This window comes from Bos indicus, chromosome 19, assembly GCF_029378745.1.
Source record: "Bos indicus isolate NIAB-ARS_2022 breed Sahiwal x Tharparkar chromosome 19, NIAB-ARS_B.indTharparkar_mat_pri_1.0, whole genome shotgun sequence".
Lineage (NCBI taxonomy): Eukaryota > Metazoa > Chordata > Mammalia > Artiodactyla > Bovidae > Bos > Bos indicus.
The window spans coordinates 11,865,658-11,887,406 of record NC_091778.1 but is presented as its reverse complement, the minus strand read 5'-3'; the positions used below and the strand labels follow the sequence as shown (position 1 = coordinate 11,887,406).

The following is a 21,749-nucleotide window of genomic DNA, read 5'->3' as shown; positions in this document are numbered from 1 at the left end:
TCTGGAACTCTCTTGCTTTTTCCATGATCCAGCGGATGTTGGCAATTTGATCTCTGGTTCACACAGTCAAAGGCTTTGGCATAGTCAATAAAGCAGAAATAGATGTTTTTCTGGAACTCTCTTGCTTTTTCCATGATCCAGCGGATGTTGGCAATTTGATCTCTGGTTCCTCTGCCTTTTCGAAAACCAGCTTGAACATCAGGAAGTTCACGGTTCACATATTGCTGAAGCCTGGCTTGGAGAATTTTGAGCATTACTTTACTAGCGTGTGAGATGAGTGCAATTGTGCAGCAGTTTGAGCATTCTTTGGCATTGCCTTTCTTTGGGATTGCAATGAAAACTGACCTTTTCCAGCCCAGAACACTCACCAATTTTTCCCAAATTTTCCAAGGGTATATTAAAAAGGAAAACATCCCAAAACAATTCTGGTTTAGATGCACTCTCAAAATGGGGTCACATAAAAGGGTTATCATACTAGATATCTATGTCTAATGATATTTGTGTAGATTAAAACTTTAAAATACAACGAAGGGAATTCCTGGCGATCCAGTGGCTAGGACTCCATACTTCCACTGCTGCAAGCCCAGGTTTGATCGCTTGTCAGGGAACTAGGGTCCCACAAGCTGCACAGTGCAGACAAAGAACAAAACCCAACACACTGTAATGTTTTTAAACAGGTTTCATTTTCAAAACAACATATACTAGCCATAAAATATTCTAGTCAGTTATAAAGGTCTAATGGTGATGAAAGTGAAAGAGGAGAGTGAAAAAGCTGGCTTAAAGCTCAACATTCAGAAAACTAACATCATGGCATCCGGTCCCATCACTTCATGGCAAACAGATGGGGAAACAGTAGAAACAGTGGCTGACTTTATTTTTCTGGGCTCCAAAATCACTGCAGATGGTGATTGCAGCCATGAAATTAAAAGAAGCTTGCTCCTTGGAAGGAAAGTTATGACCAACCTAGACAGCATATTCAAAAGCAGAGACACTACTTTGCCAACAAAGGTCCGTCTAGTCAAGGCTATGGTTTTTCCAGTGGTCATGTATGGATATGAGAGTTGGACTATAAAGAAAGCTGAGCGCTGAAGAATTGATGCTTTTGAACTGTGGTGTTGGAGAAGACTCTTGAGAGTCCCTTGGACGGCAAGAAGATCCAACCAGTCCATTCTAAAGATCAGCCCTGGGTGTTCACTGGAGGGACTGATGTTGAAGTTGAAACTCCAATACTTTGGCCACCTGATACTGGGAAAGATTGAGGGCAGGAAGAGAAGGGGACGACAGAGGATGAGATGGTTGGATGGCATCACCAACACAATGGACATGGGTTTGGGTGGACTCCGGGAGTTGGTGATGGATAGGGAGGCCTGGCGTGCTGTGATTCATGGGGTCACAATGAGTCAGATACAACTGAGCAACTGAACTGAACTGAATGGTATATGAGCTATATACCACAGAAACTGAATCACAGACTGTGGAACAAACCATTAATAAATTCAGAGAACATGCTAAGCATCTACATACTTGCAGCTGTTTTCAGAGAATACACAATAATACTCAAACTGTCCACATTTTTTATCCTCTCAATTAGCAAAATATCACAACTTTTGAAGTTGTTTGTTGTTCAGTCGCTAAACTGTGTTGGAGTCTTTGTGATCCCGTGGACTGCCGCATGCCAGGCTTCCCTTCTGTCCTTCACCATCTCCTGGACTTTGCTCAAACTCCTGTCCATTGAGTCGGTGATGCCATCCAACCATGTCTTCTTTGGTCCCCTTCTCCTTCTGCCCTGAATCTTCCCCAGCATCAACATCTTCCCCAATGAGTCAGCTCTTCCCATCAGGTGGCTTAACTCTATTGGAGCCTCAGCTTCAGTCCTTCCAATGAACATTCAGGGTTGATTACCTTTAGGACTGAGTCATTTGATCTCCATGGTATCCAAGGGACTCTCAACTGTTGAAGCTGGGAATATTCTGAGATATTCTTGGAAGTTTCTATAATAAAGTATCTTTTTTAAACTTCAAATAATTTTTATTATTTTATAACTATTATTTATAAAATAAGAATATGGAGTAAATACCCTTCGGTCCAAAAAAAATGAATCTTTTTCTTTTTGAATAGTTGTGACATGCATATGACAAAGAATTCATTCTATACAAAAGGGTATGCTGCTGCTGCTGCTGCTAAGTCCCTTCAGTCATGTGTGACTCTGTGCGACCCCATGAACCGCAGCCCACCAGGCTCCCCATCCCTGGGATTCTCCAGGCAAGACCACTGGAGTGGGTTGCCATTTCCTTCTCCAATACATGAAAGTGAAAAGTGAAAGTGAAGTCGCTCAGTCGTGTCCGACTCTGTCTGACCCCATGGACTGCAGCCTACCAGGCTCCTCCATCCATGGGATTCTCCAGGCAAGAGTACTGGAGTGGGGTGATAAACGGGTATAACTACTATTAAAAGGCACTCACTCAAAAAAAAAAAAAAAAAGGCACTCACTCCACGTTTCCAGTAATACCTCTCTCCCGCCAGCAACTAGGGATACTTTTCCATCTTAGATACCCTATGCACAGGTTAAAATATATATATATATTTCCAGTTTCCCTTAAAAAGAAACAACACTAGTCTCCGTTAAAAAAAACCAAAGCACTAATGGCACATGCACAGAAGCACACAGCCACTGACTGCTCCCTTGTGAAGAAGTCACCAAACTTCGCAGTTTGTTTTGTTTCCAGGCTGGATTCTGCATACTAGTCTGTAAGTGGCACTACTCTAAGACTTGACACTTAAATCTAGTTCAGATGCTAAAAAATAAGTAGTCATCCATCCCTAGTTACCCACTGGGGATTGGTTCCAGGTGCCCTGGCAGACATCAAAAGTCCACAGATGCTGGTTAAGGCCTTTGTATGTATGGGAAACCACAGATAAGGAGAGGAGGGTTGACTGTAAATAGATTTTATGTTAATCAGCACACCCAAACTCTGGAGTGCCCTGGAATTATATTTTACAAATGATACAGAATTGTTTCCTTTTCCCCTGTCCCCCCAATTTAGATTACATGCCAAAAGACAAAAAAGACACTGCATTCTTAGTTTTGTAGTCAGAAACACTATTTCAGATTCCCCACAATCCAGAGAACACAGAAGGTTCTCCATTCAAATAGACAATTACCATACAAATGCATAACTCTGATTATAAACTACAAATGCCATCCAAAATCAGTTTTGTGGATTCATACGAGAAAAAATGTCTGGGTTTAGCCCTAGTTTTGCCACATAAATGACCAAAGGTAAATCAGTTATCTCTGTATATCTACCATTTCTTTATCTGAAACATGAGATGATAGTACATTTCCCACAACTGTGAGGATTTAACCGAAGTGCTTTCAGAACATAGTAAAGCCTCAATAGATACTATTAGCACATATAATACATGAGTACTCGGCCAGCTCAAGATTAGCTTTTTTTGAATTTGCATTTTATCTGCTTAATTCAGCTGTGCTAGAAGTTGGCTAAAACTCAGGGTGTGAATTTCTTTGAACTACTGATAAAAAGATTACTAGTCTCTCTGTGCTCAACTTAGTAGACACTGCATGTTTGTTTGTTTTTTCTTTTGAGAAAAGGAAATTACTCTTTAAAATTTCCAATTCTGCTCTTTAATTTACCCAATTAAAAGTCAGGTAGAGACGAGACTCTTCAAAATCACATAACATGGAATCATGTAATATATCCACGCCAGGTAACCCCATTTTACTTCAATTATTATTTTTAGGGGCACATGGAACAGTACTGTTGAGGCTTTCTAGCAAACTTGGCAAATATATCTCCTAAACCTTTGTTTAGGGAGCAAGCCAGGAAAGCTAATGCAAACAGAAGGTGTAAGGTCAGGAGAAATAATTCTCTTTACCCTAAAGAGCTCAAGGCTAAGAAACAGCTGAAGTGGAAAGCACTTTCTCCCTTAGTGCGCCCAAGAGTTGAAGCTAGCTGGGTCAGAGAAACACGCACACACCGCTCCCCAGCCCCCAATACATTTCTAAAACCAAAATTTCCCAATTTTTCCTAATCTGCCCATGCCCCACTATTTCAGATCCATTTACCCAACTAAACCATAGCTCCTCAAATAAAAACTTTCTTAAAGAATGAAAGCCTCTGCCATTCCTGCCTCTCAATAGTTCTAAAGGCTCAAATATTCTTACACAAAAGGACAACATTTCTTTACTAATTGTATATGGCTAATTACTTTTCAAGATAATTACAGATTAAAGGATTTATGAAACCCAAGATTCTGCACTAATATAAATAAAACAGGAGAAGTTGTTCCTTGCAGAAGAAAGCTAACTTAAAAATGGTAAAAGACTGATGGAATTCTTTAAAAGTCAGTATTTTGCAATTAACACAATAATTGATTCAGACAAAAATCATCAACGGATACAAGAACAGATGAAATTTTGAGAAACAACAAGTATTTGTAATGTCTCAAAATATCTTCCCACAAAACAAAGGGAAAGGAGATTTATGGTGAAGAAAACTGTTAGACTCAACCCTCATGCAAGGGTTGTGATAAAAGTTAACATAACTAGCAATGAGTCAAAATGACAGCATGTGCTTCCCTTCCCAATGTGAAGCATTACAAAGGACACATCACTTCTGCAGTATTCCTGACATACAGCCTGAATTCAATCAGGAAGACACATCAGACGAACACAAAATGGGGAACATGCCACAAGAAAAATGACCTATATTCTTTTAAAAAGAGACAGGACAACTCAATGCAATTCATGATCCTGAATTTTCTTACAAAGAACATTACTGGAACAACTGATGAAATCTGAATTGAGCCTGAGGTTAACACTAGTCTGTCAAATTCTTCACCTCAATCACTACAATATGGCTGTATAAGACCATTCTGTTATTCTTATTAAACACATACTAGAGTATGTAGTATAGGAGAAGGCAATGGCACCCCACTCCAGTAGTCTTGCCTGGAAAATCCCATGGATGGAGGAGCCTGGTGGGCCGCAGTCCATGGTGTCATTAAGAGTTGGACACGACTGAGCAACTTCACTTTCACTTTTCACTTTCATGCATTGGAGAAGGAAATGGCAACCCACTCCAGTGTTCTTGCCTGGAGAATCCCAGGGACGGGAGAGCTTGGTGGGCTGCCGTCTGTGGGGTCACACAGAGTTGGACACGACTGAAGTGACTTAGCAGCAGCAGAGTATGTAGTGGCAGAGGCATCATATCCGCAAAACACTTTCAAACAGTTCAGTAAAAAAAATGTACTGAAAGAGGATAAATCAAATGTAGCAAAAAAAAAAAAAATTAAGAACTGACAAATCTGGGTAAAGTGTGCAAAGAATCTCTGTACCATTTTTCAACTTTTCTGTAAATCTCAAACTCTGTAAGAATTAGAATGTTTCTTACAAGAGTCATAACTGAAGGCAACATACAGATCTTGCCTGGATCCTGCTTTAAACAAACCAAATTAACATTTAGGGACAATAAGGGGAATCTGAATATGGACTGGTTTTCAGAACATTGAGGAATTAACTATCAGGATGTTATAATGCTACTGTGATTATAAAAAGCTTTTCTTATTTTCTAAAGATGCATGCATACTGGAATATTTATGAACCACTATAATAGCCTAAATTTTAAAAATGTTTAAAACAAATACAGCAAAATAGCATTAAAAATCTAGATGACTGGGTATATGCTCTCACCAGTATTATGAAAATGTGCAGTTATTATTTTTTGAAGTTTTAGAAAAGGGATGAAAAGCTTACAGAACTTGAAAATTAAATTGAAGCTATAAGGATTAGACTTTATTGGACAGTTTACCTGTAGGGCAGGAAGGCAGAATACAACCTTAAAAGGTAGAGATGAAAATCAAACCATTCATCTGGTTTGATTTTGCTCTGTAAAGGAGCTGAATAACATCTGACAATTAGAACTGAGAGGTTTGCTACACTGTCCAATATGGTCACATGTAGCCATGTACTTTAGCTTAGTAAATAAAATTTAAAATTCAGTTTCTCAGTCACACTGATCTCATTTCAAGTACTCAACTGCCACATGTGACTACCATGCTGGAAAGCACAGAATGATATTTCCATTATTGCACAGTTCTACTGGAGAGCACTGTTTTCAGAAGTTTTTCTTGCAAGTCCAACAAGGAGAAAGGGAGAACTTTTTTTAAATTAAACTCTGGCAAAATATAAAGGACAGCTGGCAAAAAGACACACGCACCTTAGATAAGGATTTCAGACAAGACAAGGAGAAGCAGAAAAAAATTACAACTTTCAGAGCCCAGGTAGCTGCAGGAGGCTTAAGGGAAAAAAGTCTACAAAGTTCAATGCTACAGGTCCAAGGAAGAGCCCACCTCACTCTGCGTGTTTCTTTCAAGAAAGCACTAAACATTCAAATAGCTAAGGCCCAGGTGCTGATGTAATTTCTTCAGAGAACAGGGGAAAAGAAAAGCCCATCTCTGTGCCTGATAAACCACCACTGCCTCAATTTCTAAGATGCTCATCAATGTCAAAAAGCTTTTGCGTAAAGAGTACAACTGTAAGATGAACCCTCAATTTAAAAAATGTTGACTCTGAAAGAGACTGTATTAAAATCAAAGAAATTTGGTAAAAAAATTTTTTTTAACTTCAGCAATATTAGATTCAGAAATCTAAGTTAAATGCTCATCAGTTTTTAACATTTTAAGCTTTGATTTTCCGGTCTTGGTTTTGAAACTATACTTGATTTAACTGTCCATGTGGCAAACAGAAAAGAGAAAGTGTCTATCCCTGTATGAGGGGGAGCAAGGCATGATTAGGTGCTGCATAAAAGGTTTAAGCAGTTTAATAAATGGCAAGCTCTTAGAGCTTCCCTGGCGGCTCAGAGAGTAAAGAATGCGTCTGCAATGAGGGAGACCTGGGTTTGATACCTGGGTCGGGAAGATCTCCTGAAGTGGGGCATGGCAACCCATCCGGTATGCTTGCCTGGAGAATCCCCATGAACAGAGAAGCCTGGTGGGCTACAGTCCATGGGGCTGCAAAGAATTAGACACGACTGAGAGACTAAGCACACAAGCTCTTAGAATAGCATGGGGGCACATAAGAATTTGTTTTAGAGATTTCTATCCTTTTACAGTTATTTAACTCTGGGACCATGGTCTCATGACAAACTATTCGAAAACAGATTGGCTCTGATGTCATGCTACTAACATTACATAGCGAGGGCCAATGTGGGAATCGCTTTTTTTCAAAATTCTTGTTACTAAAGAAAGCTTGGAAAAACCTTCATGTATCAAGGAAATCAGGAAATCCATTGACATTGAGTCAGCATCTATTAGAATACATTAGTGACCAAACTATGAAAACGTTGTTAAAGGAACCAAATGGACTATGTCTATATTAATCCAATAGTATACATGTATTAAAAAGGGTAGAAAAAATAAAAAGGGTAAAAAATTCTGCCATCAGACAATTCAACCAACTAAAACCAGACTACTTTTTCAATGTCCAATTCTTTGACTAGCTAAAAATGACACTCTCCATCAGCCTAACGTCTGTCTAAGCAATCAATCACAATTGTGTCTGTGCCTACAAATATCATACAATTTAAAGAATAACAAATTTGCTTTGAGTCTACTAATTTCATCCAGCACTTCCTACATCTGATCAGACAGGAACATTTACTGGAAACAGGTTTCTTTATAAGCACACCCGGGGAGTCTGCTTCCTAATGAATGACTAGTAAGCTCAGGACACAACTCATTTACCAGCTGAATCAGCTGAAGATCAAAATATATTAAACTTTGTGTCTATGACAGCATTATTATGGATTATGTTTCACAATTAGTGCTTGGCTTTACACTTTCCGGTTCCTTCCTCCTTTTTTGTCTTAATAGTTACAACGTAAAGGAAGAATGTACAGATACTGTGTTTCAGACAAGGCAGTTTTTGTGCCTGCTCTCTTATAATCCCACTTCAGTTACATTTTTTGTAAATGAATCATGAGTCTTTTGGGGGGAGGGGGAGGTGCACCATGTGGCCTGCAGGATCCTAGTTCCCCAACCAAGGATGGAACCCTCACCCCCTGCAGTGGAAGCACAGGCTTAACCACTAGGCAGAGAAGAAGTCCCTGAATCTTGTATCTTGATAAAGACTTAAGTCTTTATTTACTTTACGGCTACAGAGTAAAGAAGTCAACAATTTTAGTCCTGTTGATACTTGGATGTCACCCAATACTGATATTTTTAAGTGCTTGAAGATCTGGTTAACTTCCTACCCAAGGATTTCACTCAGCATGACTTCCTTTGAAAGTTCCAAACATCCTCTACCTTCACCAGCATTAATCACAGTGAAGAAAATGCTGACAGTAGTAACTGCTGAGCCTTTCCAGGAAACTAGCACAACGTCAAAAACTGCGATTGCTGTTTTCTATAGGAAATTTTAAAAATGCTGAAAACGCAGCATTCCTTTAGTTCTTTCATCAATTGTATAGCAGCCACTGTTTTCTATGTACTTCACAAATTTTAAGCAACAAATAAAAATGCCCTTGTAGACTCCATACTTAACATATACATTTGTTTCTATTCCATGTAAATCTCTGAAGCAAGCATTCTCAGAATTTTTTATTTTTAACTCTGGTCACTCACTCCAAAATGTTTAATACTTTCAGGAAGGAACCATAGTTGCAGACAGGAACTGTAAGACTACTAGCTTTGGTAAACTATCAGGAGACTCAAAGAATTTTTCCTACTTGTAGCCAGCTAACTGGAAAATTTCAAACCTTATATGTGACTCATTCTTTAAAATAAGAACCCAATAATTTGATGAAATATCACATAGTAATTCTAACCAAGCTGCAGGGGAATACATGTACACCCCAAATCTTGCAGATAGATGTGACTCCCCAGGTTTTGCCCTTTCATGTATAAATGCCATTTAGCTGGCACAAAACAACTGAACGCTACCAAAGCTATGACTGGTTCTAGGTGGTGGTTACAGGTATTAATTATCTCAGAAGAAATGGAAATGCAATCTAAAGCAGGACACACAATTTAATGGAGGGCAGAACTACAAAGATTGGGAGAGAACACACAGAAATAAAAACACCCAACAGGGTATTCATTTTCCCAAGCAGACCATTCCCTGGTCATCCAAAAAAGCTTCTGATAACTGTTGGAGAGAATGTGGAAATACTAGAACTCTCATACATGGCTGATGGGGATGTAAAATGGTGTAGCCGCTGTGAAAAAGTTGGGTGGTCCCACAAAAAGGTAAAATACAGAGTTTATCACAATGTTACAGTATTAGTCACTCAGTCATGCCCAACTCTTTCTGATGCCATGGACTGTAGTCCGCCAGGCTCCTCTGTCCATGGAATTCTCCAGGCAGGAATACTGGAGTGGGTTGCCATCTCCTTCTCCAGGGGATCTTCCCGACGCAGGGATCAAACCCCGATCTCCCACACTGCAGAGTGCAGTTACCATATGACCCAACAATTCCACTGCTCAGTATACATTCAAAATAACTAAACATAGGTATTCAAACAAAAACTTGTACATTAATGTTCATAGCAGCACTATTCACAACAGTCAACAGGTAGAATGAACACATGTTCATCAGCTGATGAAAGGAAAAATAAAATGTGGTATATCCATTCAAAGGAGTATTATTCAGCCATAGAAGAATGAAGTACTTATACTAATACATATGGCTAAACCTCAAACAGTATGCTGAGCAAAGGAGGTTAGACACAAAAGATCACAGACTGTATGATTCCATTTACAGATAAATTCAGAGACAAAGCATATTAATAGTTTGGGGGGATGGGAGGAAGACGACAGCTTAATGCACATGAGGTTTCCTTCTGGTTTAATGAAATGCTTTAGAACTAGATACAGGTGATAGCTGCAAAATATTGTGAACGTACTAAATACCACTATATTGTTCATTTTTAAATGGTTAATTTTAATTTTAGATGTGCTTAATATATAATTCAAGTAGTCATTTGACTTAAGTTTATAGACATTTAAAGGTATAGAGTAACTTGGAAATGACTTGTCTACTGTTAACATTTCAGAAACCATTTTAAACTCTTCAAATGCATGTTTCACAACAGAGTCTTCATTAGCAGTAGAAAAGTCATCTCCATTCCATCACAGTGCTTTTAAAAAATTCATTATGGTGCAATCATGGTAAATTTATAACATGCCTCTGATTTCTTTTTATGTATCAGGAGTTGTTTTACACTTCTTTTTGGATTATAATCTCCAGAAACATCTCCCTAATGGACTGGTTTTCAAGCAGTATTCAAAATGTTTGCTTACAACATCAGACAGTTTTAACTGTGAGGCAATACAGAGAAGAATAATAAGAGGTGTTACCTCTTACCAATGCAGCTGATTTCAAGTCCATGGTAGCCTTCACTGAATGATGTTGTAGTATTCAATTCAAACAGAAGCAACTGTGAAAGGACTCAGTAATACGAGTACTTGGTAAGACTGTTTATGTAAGGAAACTCTTTGCAGAGGTTTTAAAAAGAAACCTGCCATAGATTTGCACAGTTCAGTAGGAAAGAATGTAAAGTATTATAGAGAACTGGGAAAGAGATGGATTTTGTAAACTATCTTCTGCCTACAAGTTGTCTTCCCTAATTATTAATCTTTCAAATAATGAGATCTACCCAAAGTCAGTTTGTCAAGCTAAGCATATGTGGATAGTCTTTTGCTTCCCTCTATCCACAATAGTCGTCTTTAAGCCCTTTTTCTCAGATGAGCAGCTGGTCAGAAATAGATGAAAGCAACTCTCAATCCAATTCTCATTTTTCATTTCACATGTTTCCAAGGGTCCTTAAAAACTGCAACCCCCAAGACCTCAATTCTTCCTCCCCCACTTCAGAAATGGACTGGATGAAGAAAACGAGGAGGAGGAGGAGGAGGAGAATCTGGTACAACTCCAAGAGCTTGGCTTCAATAATTCACTAAATAGGCATTTTTTTCCCCCTCTTGCATAGCATATATGTTCAACTCTACTGGATGAAGAGGCCCTCCAGCAAAAGGGCTAAGGATGAATATTTGAATATCTGTATGGGCTAAGTATCATGATATAAATACAAACACATACTATAGTCTAACTTAACAACTGCCAAAAAGTATTAATTATTTAATAAATGAGGAAGTTGAGGAAAGCTAAGAAGATAGAGCTTGGATTAAACACCTGAGACATTTTACACAATGGTATATTGCATAATTAAAAATTTTAATGTGACAAAATGGTTTCAATGGACCCAGTTCCTACTCTTTCAAAAATAGGCTTTAAAATCTGCTGTACTTCAGGGGACTTCCCTGGCAGTCCAGTGGTTAAGATCCAAGCTTCCACTGCAGGAGGCAGAGGTTTAATCCCTGCACAGGTTCAGTTCAGTTGCTAAATCGTGTCTGACTCCGTGTGTTGCTACCCCATGGACTGCAGCACGCCAGGCCTCCCTGTCTATCACCAACTCCCAGAGTTTACTCAAATTCATGTCCATTGAGCCTGTAATGCCATCCAACCATCTCATCTTCTATCACCCCCTTCTCCTGCCCTCAATCTTTCCCAGCATCAGGGTCTTTTTCAATGAGTCAGTTCTTCGCATCACGTGGCCAAAGTATTGGAGTTTCAGCTTCAGCATCAGTCCTTCCAATGAATATTCAGGACTGATTTCCTTTAGGATGGACTGGTTGGATCTCCTTGCAGTCCAAGGGACTCTCAAGAGTCTTCTCCAACACCAGAGTTTAAAAGCATCAATTCTTCGATGCTCAGCTTTCTTTATAGGTAGGGGAACTAAAGATCCCACATGCTTCAAGGCACAGCCATAAATAAATAAATAATAAAATCTGCTGTACTTCAGAACTTAAAGAAAAGCCCTTATTTACCCAAAGATTCACAACAGGAAGTATTAATATTACCGGCAGTTCTGCCTCCAAAGCCCAATCCCACAAATCTCTAACCCCTTTCCCATCTATGGTTATGCTATTCAAACTGAACAAGCGTGCTCTACTCCCACTTTCCCCTTTCTTCCTCCCCCAGCACAAGAGTCTTCCTTGAGTTCCAGTCTAGTTTTACACTAGAATAAACACAAAAAACATGAATAATACAGTAAGGGAGAAGTTTCCTGCTTTCACAAGTGGCTTCAGACTGGAACATATTCACTCTCCAGTCATTAAGGAAAGAAAGAGAAATTTGAGTTCAGCCTTATGAAAGGGATATAGATAATTCTTGGATATTACAAGTTAACCGGATCCCAATCATTCTGCACAACTTTTTACCAGGAACCTGGATAAAGCCCTTTGAAAAACCTCAGCTAAGTATCTGTTTAAAGGCACAGAAAATCAGATGTTGGTTCACCTGGCCCCTACTTTTCTCATAATATAAAAACTACTGACCTAAAAACAACCAACTGCTGCTGCTGCCAAGTCGCTTCAGTCGTGTCCGACTCTGTGCGACCCCATAGTCGGCAGCCCACCAGGCTCCCCTGTCCCTGGGACTCTCCAGGCAAGAACACTGGAGTGGGTTGCCATTTCCTTCTCCAATGCAGGAAAGTGAAAAGTCAAAGTGAAGTCACTCAGTCGTGTCCGACTCTTAGCGACCCCATGGACTGACGCCTACCAGGCTCCTCCTACTAGTAGAATGTATACAAAGATCACCACAGCACATATACAAAGCATACAGATCAGTCACCAAGTGAGGCAACATGCCACAATGAAAGAGCAAATATTAACGTTTAACCTCCCACTCACTAGCTGTGTGCGACTCTATAGGTTAACTGCTATGAACTTCTATTTTCCCCATCTGCAAAATAAGGCTAACCTTACCTACCTGAAGGGATGTTCTTGCTAATCAAGTGAGATCATGAATGTAAAATATTTAGCAGAGTTCCTGACACAACAGTAGGTGTTCAAATAACTCTAATGGTCAATTTTTGATCTTGTAGATTTCAGGACAATTAAGATTTGATGAATAGTTACACCCTCTATCTTAAATTATGTCTTTTGTAACACAAAAGAAGGGACAAAAATCTAAGTCTGACAGATGGGTTTTGCATAATACATTCAGATCCAGGCCTCCTGCCACCCCCCTGAGTTAAGAGCATTAGCCTCAGGCGCTTGGCCAAGAAGGGTTGGGGGGGGGGGGGGGGAAGGACATCTAGAGCTGTAAACTTTGCTATGGCTTACAATTTGATTTTATGAAGCAGCTTAAGCGCAGCTATGTAAATAAATTTTTAAAAATAGCCTCTTTCTAATATGAAGGACTAAGATCTCATTTCCTATCTAAGTGAACACACATTTCTGCACTATCATTTTATACAAGAACAAATAAACAACACTAACAAAGGCCTGACTGGCATTCCAGGTGGGCATTTTATCAGATGTGGTTTATTAGGAGTCTCATCTGTCTGACCAAGCGACACTGATTACGGATGTACCAATGGCACATGTGAGCACTCATGGGATATAAGAAATGATTAATGTACAAATTTCTTTCTTTTAGGTAGTTTCAGAACAGAATCAATTTTGTGTCATACGACTATTTGTATTAAACCCTGCATTGTATCAAACATTCAGTAACAACCATGGTTACAATTACATGTGGACAGCCTCTGAGAACTAGTCAATGCAAGCTGCAGTCAGTTTTGTTCACCACTTTGTCCTTATTGTAACATAATTGTTGATATATAGTAAATATTCAAATTTCAGGTTGAGTACCAAATATTTATAAACCATAAAAATCTAGGTCTTAAGTCTACATATATGTGTCACTGGCTGAGAGGTATCTGACCAAAATATACTGGACAAAAATTATATAGCTAACAATACCCTTCAAATGATACACCAAGTACTTTCACATACATGATAGACAGACCTTCACGATAACTCTGTGAGGTAGTACACCTATTTTAGAGAGAAAAAGGAGCAAGAGGCAAGTCTTAACCTGCCTTCTCCAATACTCCAGCCATATTCCACAAGCCACATGCAGTTCCGAGCACCTGAAATGTTGTCATTGTGACTGAATTTATTTTCAATATTAAGTTAATTAAAATTAAACAGTAACAATCAAGACAATTATGGCAAACTTATTTTGGAACAACCTATATATGCAAACCTGTTTTTCCAACTATAACTTTATGAATGCTGAGATGTGCTCTAAGCATAAAATACCTATCAGATTTTGAAAATTCAGTACCCCCAAAAAAGGAATATAAAATATCTCACCTGAAAGATTTATACTGATTACACATTGAAATAACAACATCTGGGGTCCACTGAGTTAAACAAAACATTAAAATTAATTCTACCTGTTTTTTACTTTTAATATGGCCACTGGAAAATCAGATATGGCTTGATTTTTCTATTGGATGGCCCTGATCTCAACACCCTCCAAACCCCTGCTCTGTCTACTATACCACATCATTAACCACACATTAAAGCAGTAGAGAAGCCACTTCTCAGAGCAAAGTCCAACAGAAAAAAAAAAAAAAAAAAAAGCACACCAAGATACTGCATAACCATCTTAACGCCAATCATTGCTTTTCTTTGAAATATTTAGTGTCAGAAGACCTAGATTTAAATCCCACTCTGCAGTGTTCCTTTCGGCACTAGTTTGAGTCTCATTCTCCAGCTGTTTAAGATACTAAGTGAAGACTTGGAAGCACCCGCCACATTCATAGGACACAACACACTCTCACAAGTGCTGCTCCTTCCATTCACTAGTCACTATCCATCATCACCACTTCCCAAAAGAGACAGTATTCAACCAACACTCTGTATTAATAAGAGTTAGCTAACACAACGTCCTAGGGACTTCCCTGGGAGTCTAGTAGTTAAGAATCCGCCTTCCAATGCAGGGGACATGGGTTCAATCCCTGGCACAGGAACCAAGATCCCACATGCTGCAGGGCAAGCCCACATTCCACAACGAAGACCCAATGCAGTCAAGTAAATAAATATTTTTAAATGTTCTAGACATATAAATATGGGTGACCAAATAAATCTTCACTCTTACAAAGCACATCAGCATTGCCTGCAATTGTGCAGTCCAATGTCCTCATTAATAGCTTCATGTAGCTATTGACATTTATACACTAACTGAAAAGAAGTAAAAATTTAGTCCTTCAGTCATAACAGTAACATTTCAAGTGCTCAATATGCCTTTGTAGCTAGTATAAATTTTCATCATGGAAGAAAGTCTATTGCAGAGTAGCTTTCAAAAAGTTAAAGCCACATAGTAACTAACAGGAAAACATCTTGTTAAATATAATTCAAATATTATAGGTTAAGGTTCCTGAAATCATGTACTTCACTCCACACCAAAATGAAAACGACTGTGATTCTACACACACACACAGCATTTTATGTCTTAAATTATTTCCTAAACAGAGTGAAAGCACATTCCCTAGAATTAGCCATGGGATTCTCCAAGCAAGAATACTGGAGTGGGTTGCCATTTCCTTCTCCAGGGATCTTCCCAACCCAGGGATCGAACCCAGATCTCCCACCTTGAAGGCAGACGCTTCAACCTCTGAGCCACCAGGGAAGCCTTTAGAATTAGCCACACCCCTTTAGAAGTTGAGTAAATTGACCATTAGGAAAATACTGAAAAACCTGATACATCTTAAATGTGGAAGCTATTCCTAGAGTAGACTGCCACATAATTCTAGGCAGTATGACTCTTCCAGGTGGCAGAGTTAAGCATATAACATATCCCAGTAACTCAGCACTGCTTTCTCTTTGCAAATCAAAATAACCATTATCAAGAACCCCCACCACTGAGTTCACAACACATTCCATGCCTGCATTTATGGATCAAAGGGAAAAGAACACGGCTGGGAGATTTTTAATTCAGACCCAAAAAACCTGGGAATACAGCAGAATGTGTCAATCAGCATAAAGATACTAAATGAGCTAAGAAATGATAACTGCAGGCACTCTATACACAGCCTAGGATTTTTTTCAGAACCTGCAATTCTAACAAAATCTTGTTCAAATAGGCACTCATCTGTTCACTGCTATCAGCCTAAACATCTTAAAAAAGAAAAAAAAACTTCATAACTTAAAATATTAAGTTCATTTGATGTAGTTGTAAACCCTTGATGACAGACCCTTTGGTTGGTCTAAGTAGTTAGATGGTATAAAAATAAATTCGTTTCAAGTTCACCCTCTGAAGCTTTCACAGGTTAATGCTACACTCAAGTTCCTCAATTCTTGTTCCCAATTATTATCTTAAGTGTTTCAGAAAGTTTTTGCTACTTAGCAAACTGGCAGGGGCTCAGAGGTCAAAGACCTAAGATGCCAATTAAAATAATCCTTAGTATACAGTCACCATCGCAAGCTTAAGCTTAGGCATGGGATATATATACTACTCCAAAAATTTAAAGACTGAATTCTTTAAGTATATTTGCATAGCTACTTTACACTCAACTCTTCAAAGTATTTGAGAAGATGGCTTCACTCAAGAATTTGCAAAAACTATGAACCACTTAGAAAGGAAACCCATATTAAATGTGTCTTCAATTAGTGACACGGTTGAAGTCCAACCTTTGGAATTATTCAATAATCTTGTTTCTTCATTAATAGAAATGAGAAAACTATTGCTCAAACTACCACCAGTCAAGAAACAAGATTCACTAGTGGGATATGCCTCTGTTTTGTAAAGCAAACAGCAATTGTTAACTGCTTTTCTTGTGTATGATTTTACATACTTTTGTCTACAGGAAGATTATACAGTGTGAGGACAAGGGTGTGTTTTCCTTTCATACTCAAAGACATTATTTTCCTAACCCTTCACATTCAACAATAGTAACCACAGCAATAAAAATTTGGATGGAGCATTAACAATAATTTCTGGGTCCATTCTGTCACTTAATGTTTTTTGACCTTTTGTCAAATAGTGTTCTATTGCATCGGATGAGTTATCTGAAAACCAAAAATGGCTGAATAAAAGTACATTACTTAACTCATTTTTTTGAGTAAAGATTACTCATTATATTTCAAGACAAAGGAAAAGAAGTCTTGCTGATGCAAGCAAAGGTGATAATCTGTAAAAAAACGAATTTATGTTGACAGCCAGAATATTAAACCTAATACAAGAAGGCTTTATATACGTTGTAACAATGGCAGAAAGTAAATAGCATTCCATGATAAAGTGTCTAGTAGGTCACTAGCATCAGTGTCATGTCAAACCACTGACATCTTATCATGACGAATTAGTCCTTCAAATGATTGAGGGGAGGCAGTACTCTTTAAGGAGGTAACTGGAAAGAAAACATACTTTATGAATAAGTTTATTTCAGCCAAAGTAAAACAAGGATTGGTGAACCAGGAAAATCAGAAGCTCAAAAGACGACTTAATTCAGTCAAGTCCTCCAATGATCACCTGCCTGGGCCCGCCATGGGCAAGCTGCCAGATAAAGACAGTCTGTTGCCTACAGGATACTGCACCAAGAGGAAGAACTCTAGAACCTACTAAAGGCAGCCAATTACAGACCAAATAACCCTGCGTATCTCAGGGCAAGTGTGCCATATCCCCAGGGTTCATTCAATTCCTTGCAATCCTGAGGGAGGTACTCAACGCCAAGCCAACTACCTGCTAACCTCCGGCAGACCCCACGATAACCTCTGAACAACTCATTTCTCTTTTCTAGAACCAAAGAGGGGATAAAAGCTGCACCATCCGCAGACAAATTAAGAAAGTGAAAAAAGGCGAGTCCCCCTAAGAACCTTGACCCACCCCCGCCCCACGCACTCTGAAATTGACACCACACAGTTAAATACATTCCCCCATTCTATCCTCCTCCTTTTCCTTCAGTGACCTTCCCTGTTCCTACTGCCTTGGGCAAGGCAAGAGAGGAGCTGCTGTCGTTCCCCCACCCCCGGGGAAGGTGCCCTTCCCTCTGAGAGGCGCAGAGGGAGGAAGAAAAAAAGCTTGCTCCTCCCCAACCCACCCGCGCCACAACTCCTAGGTGCAGGCACGATGGGGGGAAAGGGGAGAGAGAGAGCAATGAGAAGTGACAGCCCTGCGCTGGCTTGGGAGAAGAGAATTCCTGCTCCGGAAGAAACGCGGGAGATCACCACCACCTCACAACTCCCCCCGTCCCCGGCTCCACGAACCCAAATGAATGAACTGAATAAAACCGGGGGGTGGAAGGGTTTATCATGCGCAGTCCTCGCCATCCAGGAAGCGAAGACAGAGCGGCCTTCAAACCCCAGCGTGGCCTCGCTCCCCTACGGATCTCGACTCGCTTCCTTGCCACCCAAGCCCCACATCAATCATTTAACCCTTTAAGCTTTCCGAGATAGTGCACCGTTCTCCATCTACCTCAGGAACCGATACCCACCCTCCTCCGATTCTACTCTTTTTGGCTTGGACTCAGACTCCCGCTTCTTCCTTCAGACCTCCCTCGTCTCCACAGCCCTCACAAGCCCCGGCCCACCGCACCTGAAGATGCTCCTGAAAACGAATTGGCAGAATCTGGGCCATGGCGCTGTCGGGGGGTATGGTCTCCTCCTGTCACTGGGGCTGCGGGGCAGTGGCTGCCCGGGCTCTCCAAGGAGAGGAGGAGAAGGGGGAGGGGGGAGGCTGGGCTCAGCAGGAGAGTCTCCGGGGACGCAGGAAACTGGCAGGCAGACGAAAGAGCTCAGGTCGGGGGCGGAGGCTCCAGGGTCCGGGAGAGCCGCAATGGCGGAACCGGGCGCAGCGCAGACTCCGGAAACGGCTGAGCCCTGCGGAGGGATCCCGGCAACAGAACTCCGCCCCAGTCACTTCACCCCCCCTCCGCCTTATGTACCCCTCCACGGAGTGCCGCGGTACCGCGGTGCGCAGGAATTCGGGTCGCAGTGCGCCGAGGGACTCGCTGACGGCTGCGACACTGCAATAAATAGAGGCATCGAAGGGACTACTTTTTTGGCCTCATCACTTTACCCAGCCGCTTGCTTTTCCCTCCCCCTCCACCACCTTTTTTTGCATTTTGCCACATCATGCGACTAGGGGCGACCAACGTCACTTCCGTGGGCGCTTTAGGTCCCACCCACGTACTTCCGGGTGCACGTGACGCTGGTCGGGAAAGGTCGGCTGGTCGCTGCCAGAATGCAGAGCGAGTTCTGGGGAAGTGCGGCGTCTCTTGGGAACGAGGTGGCTGTTGGGCCGCCCTGAAGAATGGCGGTGCTGCTGCCTTCCCCTATGCGCCCTGTTTAAATCGAGTCCTTTACGAAGAGGACGTGGCATGGGCAGATGGGCCCAGCCTCCCGCCCTCTCCGTGACTCAGGGAAACGGGCTCCCTGCAGAGCGCTCTTGGCAGTAGGCTGCTGCCCTCTTCCCCCGCCTGGTTCCGTGTGGTGGGTGGGTGGTGGTTACATCCCAAGGAGGGGGCATTGGAATGGGGCTTAAAATCCTCTCTGCCCTTCTGACGGTTGGAGAAGCTGACGCTTGGATTCTAGCAGAGCTAATAGTCTCTTCGGATGTTAAACAATTGACTCAAAGGGCAGTGAAGGCCATTGATGAGGTATCTCAAATAGACCTTGTGATGGCCTTTCTTAACGTTTCTGCGGACATTTTGGCAGACGTGTTTATGAGTGTAGCCTAGTAATTTGCTGGAGATTTTGAGTGTCCTAAATGCGCTCAAGAATAGGACTGAAATTGTAGCAGGAAGACTTTTTTTTCAGCCATGTCAAATAATGAGCCTCAAAGATTTAGGTGGGTTTTTCCTCCGTGTGACTAAGATTCGCTCTTGGAGAAGATTAACTATTAGCGGTGTGTTTCAGTGGGACCACCTCAACAGTGTAAGTTAGCAGTGTTTGGGAATGCAAGTACCTCAAAGCTGAAGCATCGTATCTTCTCACTGCTTTAAGGTGTCTACGGTATTCAGTATCAGTTAATAATCTTCCCAGTACTTTGTTGCTAAATATAAGCTATAAGGATGCTTCATAACAGCACAAATACAATAAAGGATAAAAGAATTTTCGTTCTGTTCCTTTCGTTTTAAAAGAGATGTAATGGTTTTTCCAGAAAGATCTTGAGCTATTCAAGTACACATTAATTATTTTTAGTGCCCTTTTCAGTTAAACATAAAACCCCTATTAGGGAGACAGTAATTTTGTGTGTCAAGCAGTTTTACTTAGAGAAATTTGCTTAATCATTTAAATTGCTTTTAATGTTTTCCCCAAAGTATGTCTCACATACTGAGAATGAGAGAAGAATCTGGCAGTTAAAATAGCAGATAGACTATTCTGCAAAGAAAAGCCCCACCACCATGTCATCAGAGTGAATATTTATGCTTGGCAAAATTTCATTATGTTTTGTTAAGCTAAATACTTGAAGATGTTCTGTACTCTGCAGCATTTGAAATGACCTAATAACCAGTTTAAACACGAGCTGCTTTGAATCTTTTTTGGAAGGATGCAAATTCTAAATTAAAGATCTGAAGGTGTTGCTGCTCTATTACACAGTTAAAGCAGTAGCTTTAATCAACTTACATTTCCAGTCTCAGAATCCGGGATACAAATGAGCTATAGTATGAACCGGCGACCAAAATTTTATTAATAAGAGTCTTGCATTTTCAGACAGACCTCTAATTTTAAATGTACGGTCAGAATCCACAAAGCAATGGATTTTAGCTTGGATATTTGGTGTGGAATATGTAACCAAAAATGCACTGAGATTGTTAAAGCGACTGCTGTGTCATCACGCAGAGAAATGAATGCCCTGTTATCACAATCATTTACAGTATACCAACTCATTTTGAACACTGTATCCTTCAGTAAATCTAGAATTTTTCAAGAGAAAAAAATGTACTAGATGATAAACTTAAAAAAAAATAACACCAAAACCCCAATCTGTGCCTTAACTAAGGATTTTTGGCTGAGATAATGAGACAGCTTTTTATGGTAGTACACTGTTCTTGTTAATGTGTAGAAGCAGGACAAAAGGTTATCAATACTTTGTTTATAAGCCCTAGAGGCTGAGTCACTGTTAACGGTTACCTGAGCAGTAACTAAATGGCTTTGTTTTCAGGCACTACCTTAAGTTAGAGAAGATGGAGGGGGAAAAACACTCAGCGTTTGTTATCTGGTTTATAAGGTTATTGAACTATGACAAAGTCTTTTAATAAGACTATAAATGTTATTGTCATCATGGCTTTTGGTTTCAGAAATCCAATATTTTAGTAAGGTAGCAATGTTAATAAAATAGTCATTCTTTTGAATTTGAAGGTATTTTTAGCAGAATATTCAATAGTAGGTACTTGCTTTGAGTTATACCAAGTGCCAATAGCAAAAACTGCATTACTTGTCAGCTGTTTCGAGGAGTGCCAGTTTCTCAAAACCTACACAAGAAAACGTTATTGTCTCCTGAACATTATGCCAGGACCTGTGTTATACATATCAGTGAGAATGACACATCAGAAAAACTTCATTATAGGATTCCTCTGTAGTTTTCATCTTCAAGCAATGGTGGATTTAAGGCCCATACCTTTTAACTTGACCTTTTAAAAACAGCCTGAACTAACTGCATTGCAAAAGCCACAAAGTAAAGGCATTTCTCAGACATTAAGAGATTAATTTTGAAGCAGAAGTTTAAACTTAACCCACTGTACCAAATATTTTAAATTCAGATTTTAATGAAATCAAGGATACACTTTAGCATTACCTAAGTAAGATAAGTGGTTTTGCCATTTAAACAGCAGCTTTGAGAAACATCTCAGCCCCCTAGGACTACTGCTATGAATCCC

The 21,749-nt window shown here is 40.2% G+C and overlaps 1 protein-coding gene across 4 annotated transcripts in view; it reads right to left on the bottom strand.

The window, feature by feature from the left end:
• CLTC (clathrin heavy chain) overlaps positions 1–18,849 on the bottom strand; it is a 71,408-nt gene extending 52,559 nt beyond the window's left edge. The window contains exon 1 of one of the 4 annotated variants that reach the window (XM_070772587.1): positions 18,464–18,849. In XM_070772587.1, coding sequence (XP_070628688.1) covers positions 18,464–18,505 — 42 coding nt within the window. In that variant the 5' untranslated portion in view covers positions 18,506–18,849. The remainder of the gene's footprint in view (positions 1–18,463) is intronic. The other 3 variants (XM_070772585.1, XM_070772588.1, XM_070772586.1) reach the window with 3 other exon arrangements.
• Between the last annotated feature and the right edge of the window lie 2,900 nt (positions 18,850–21,749).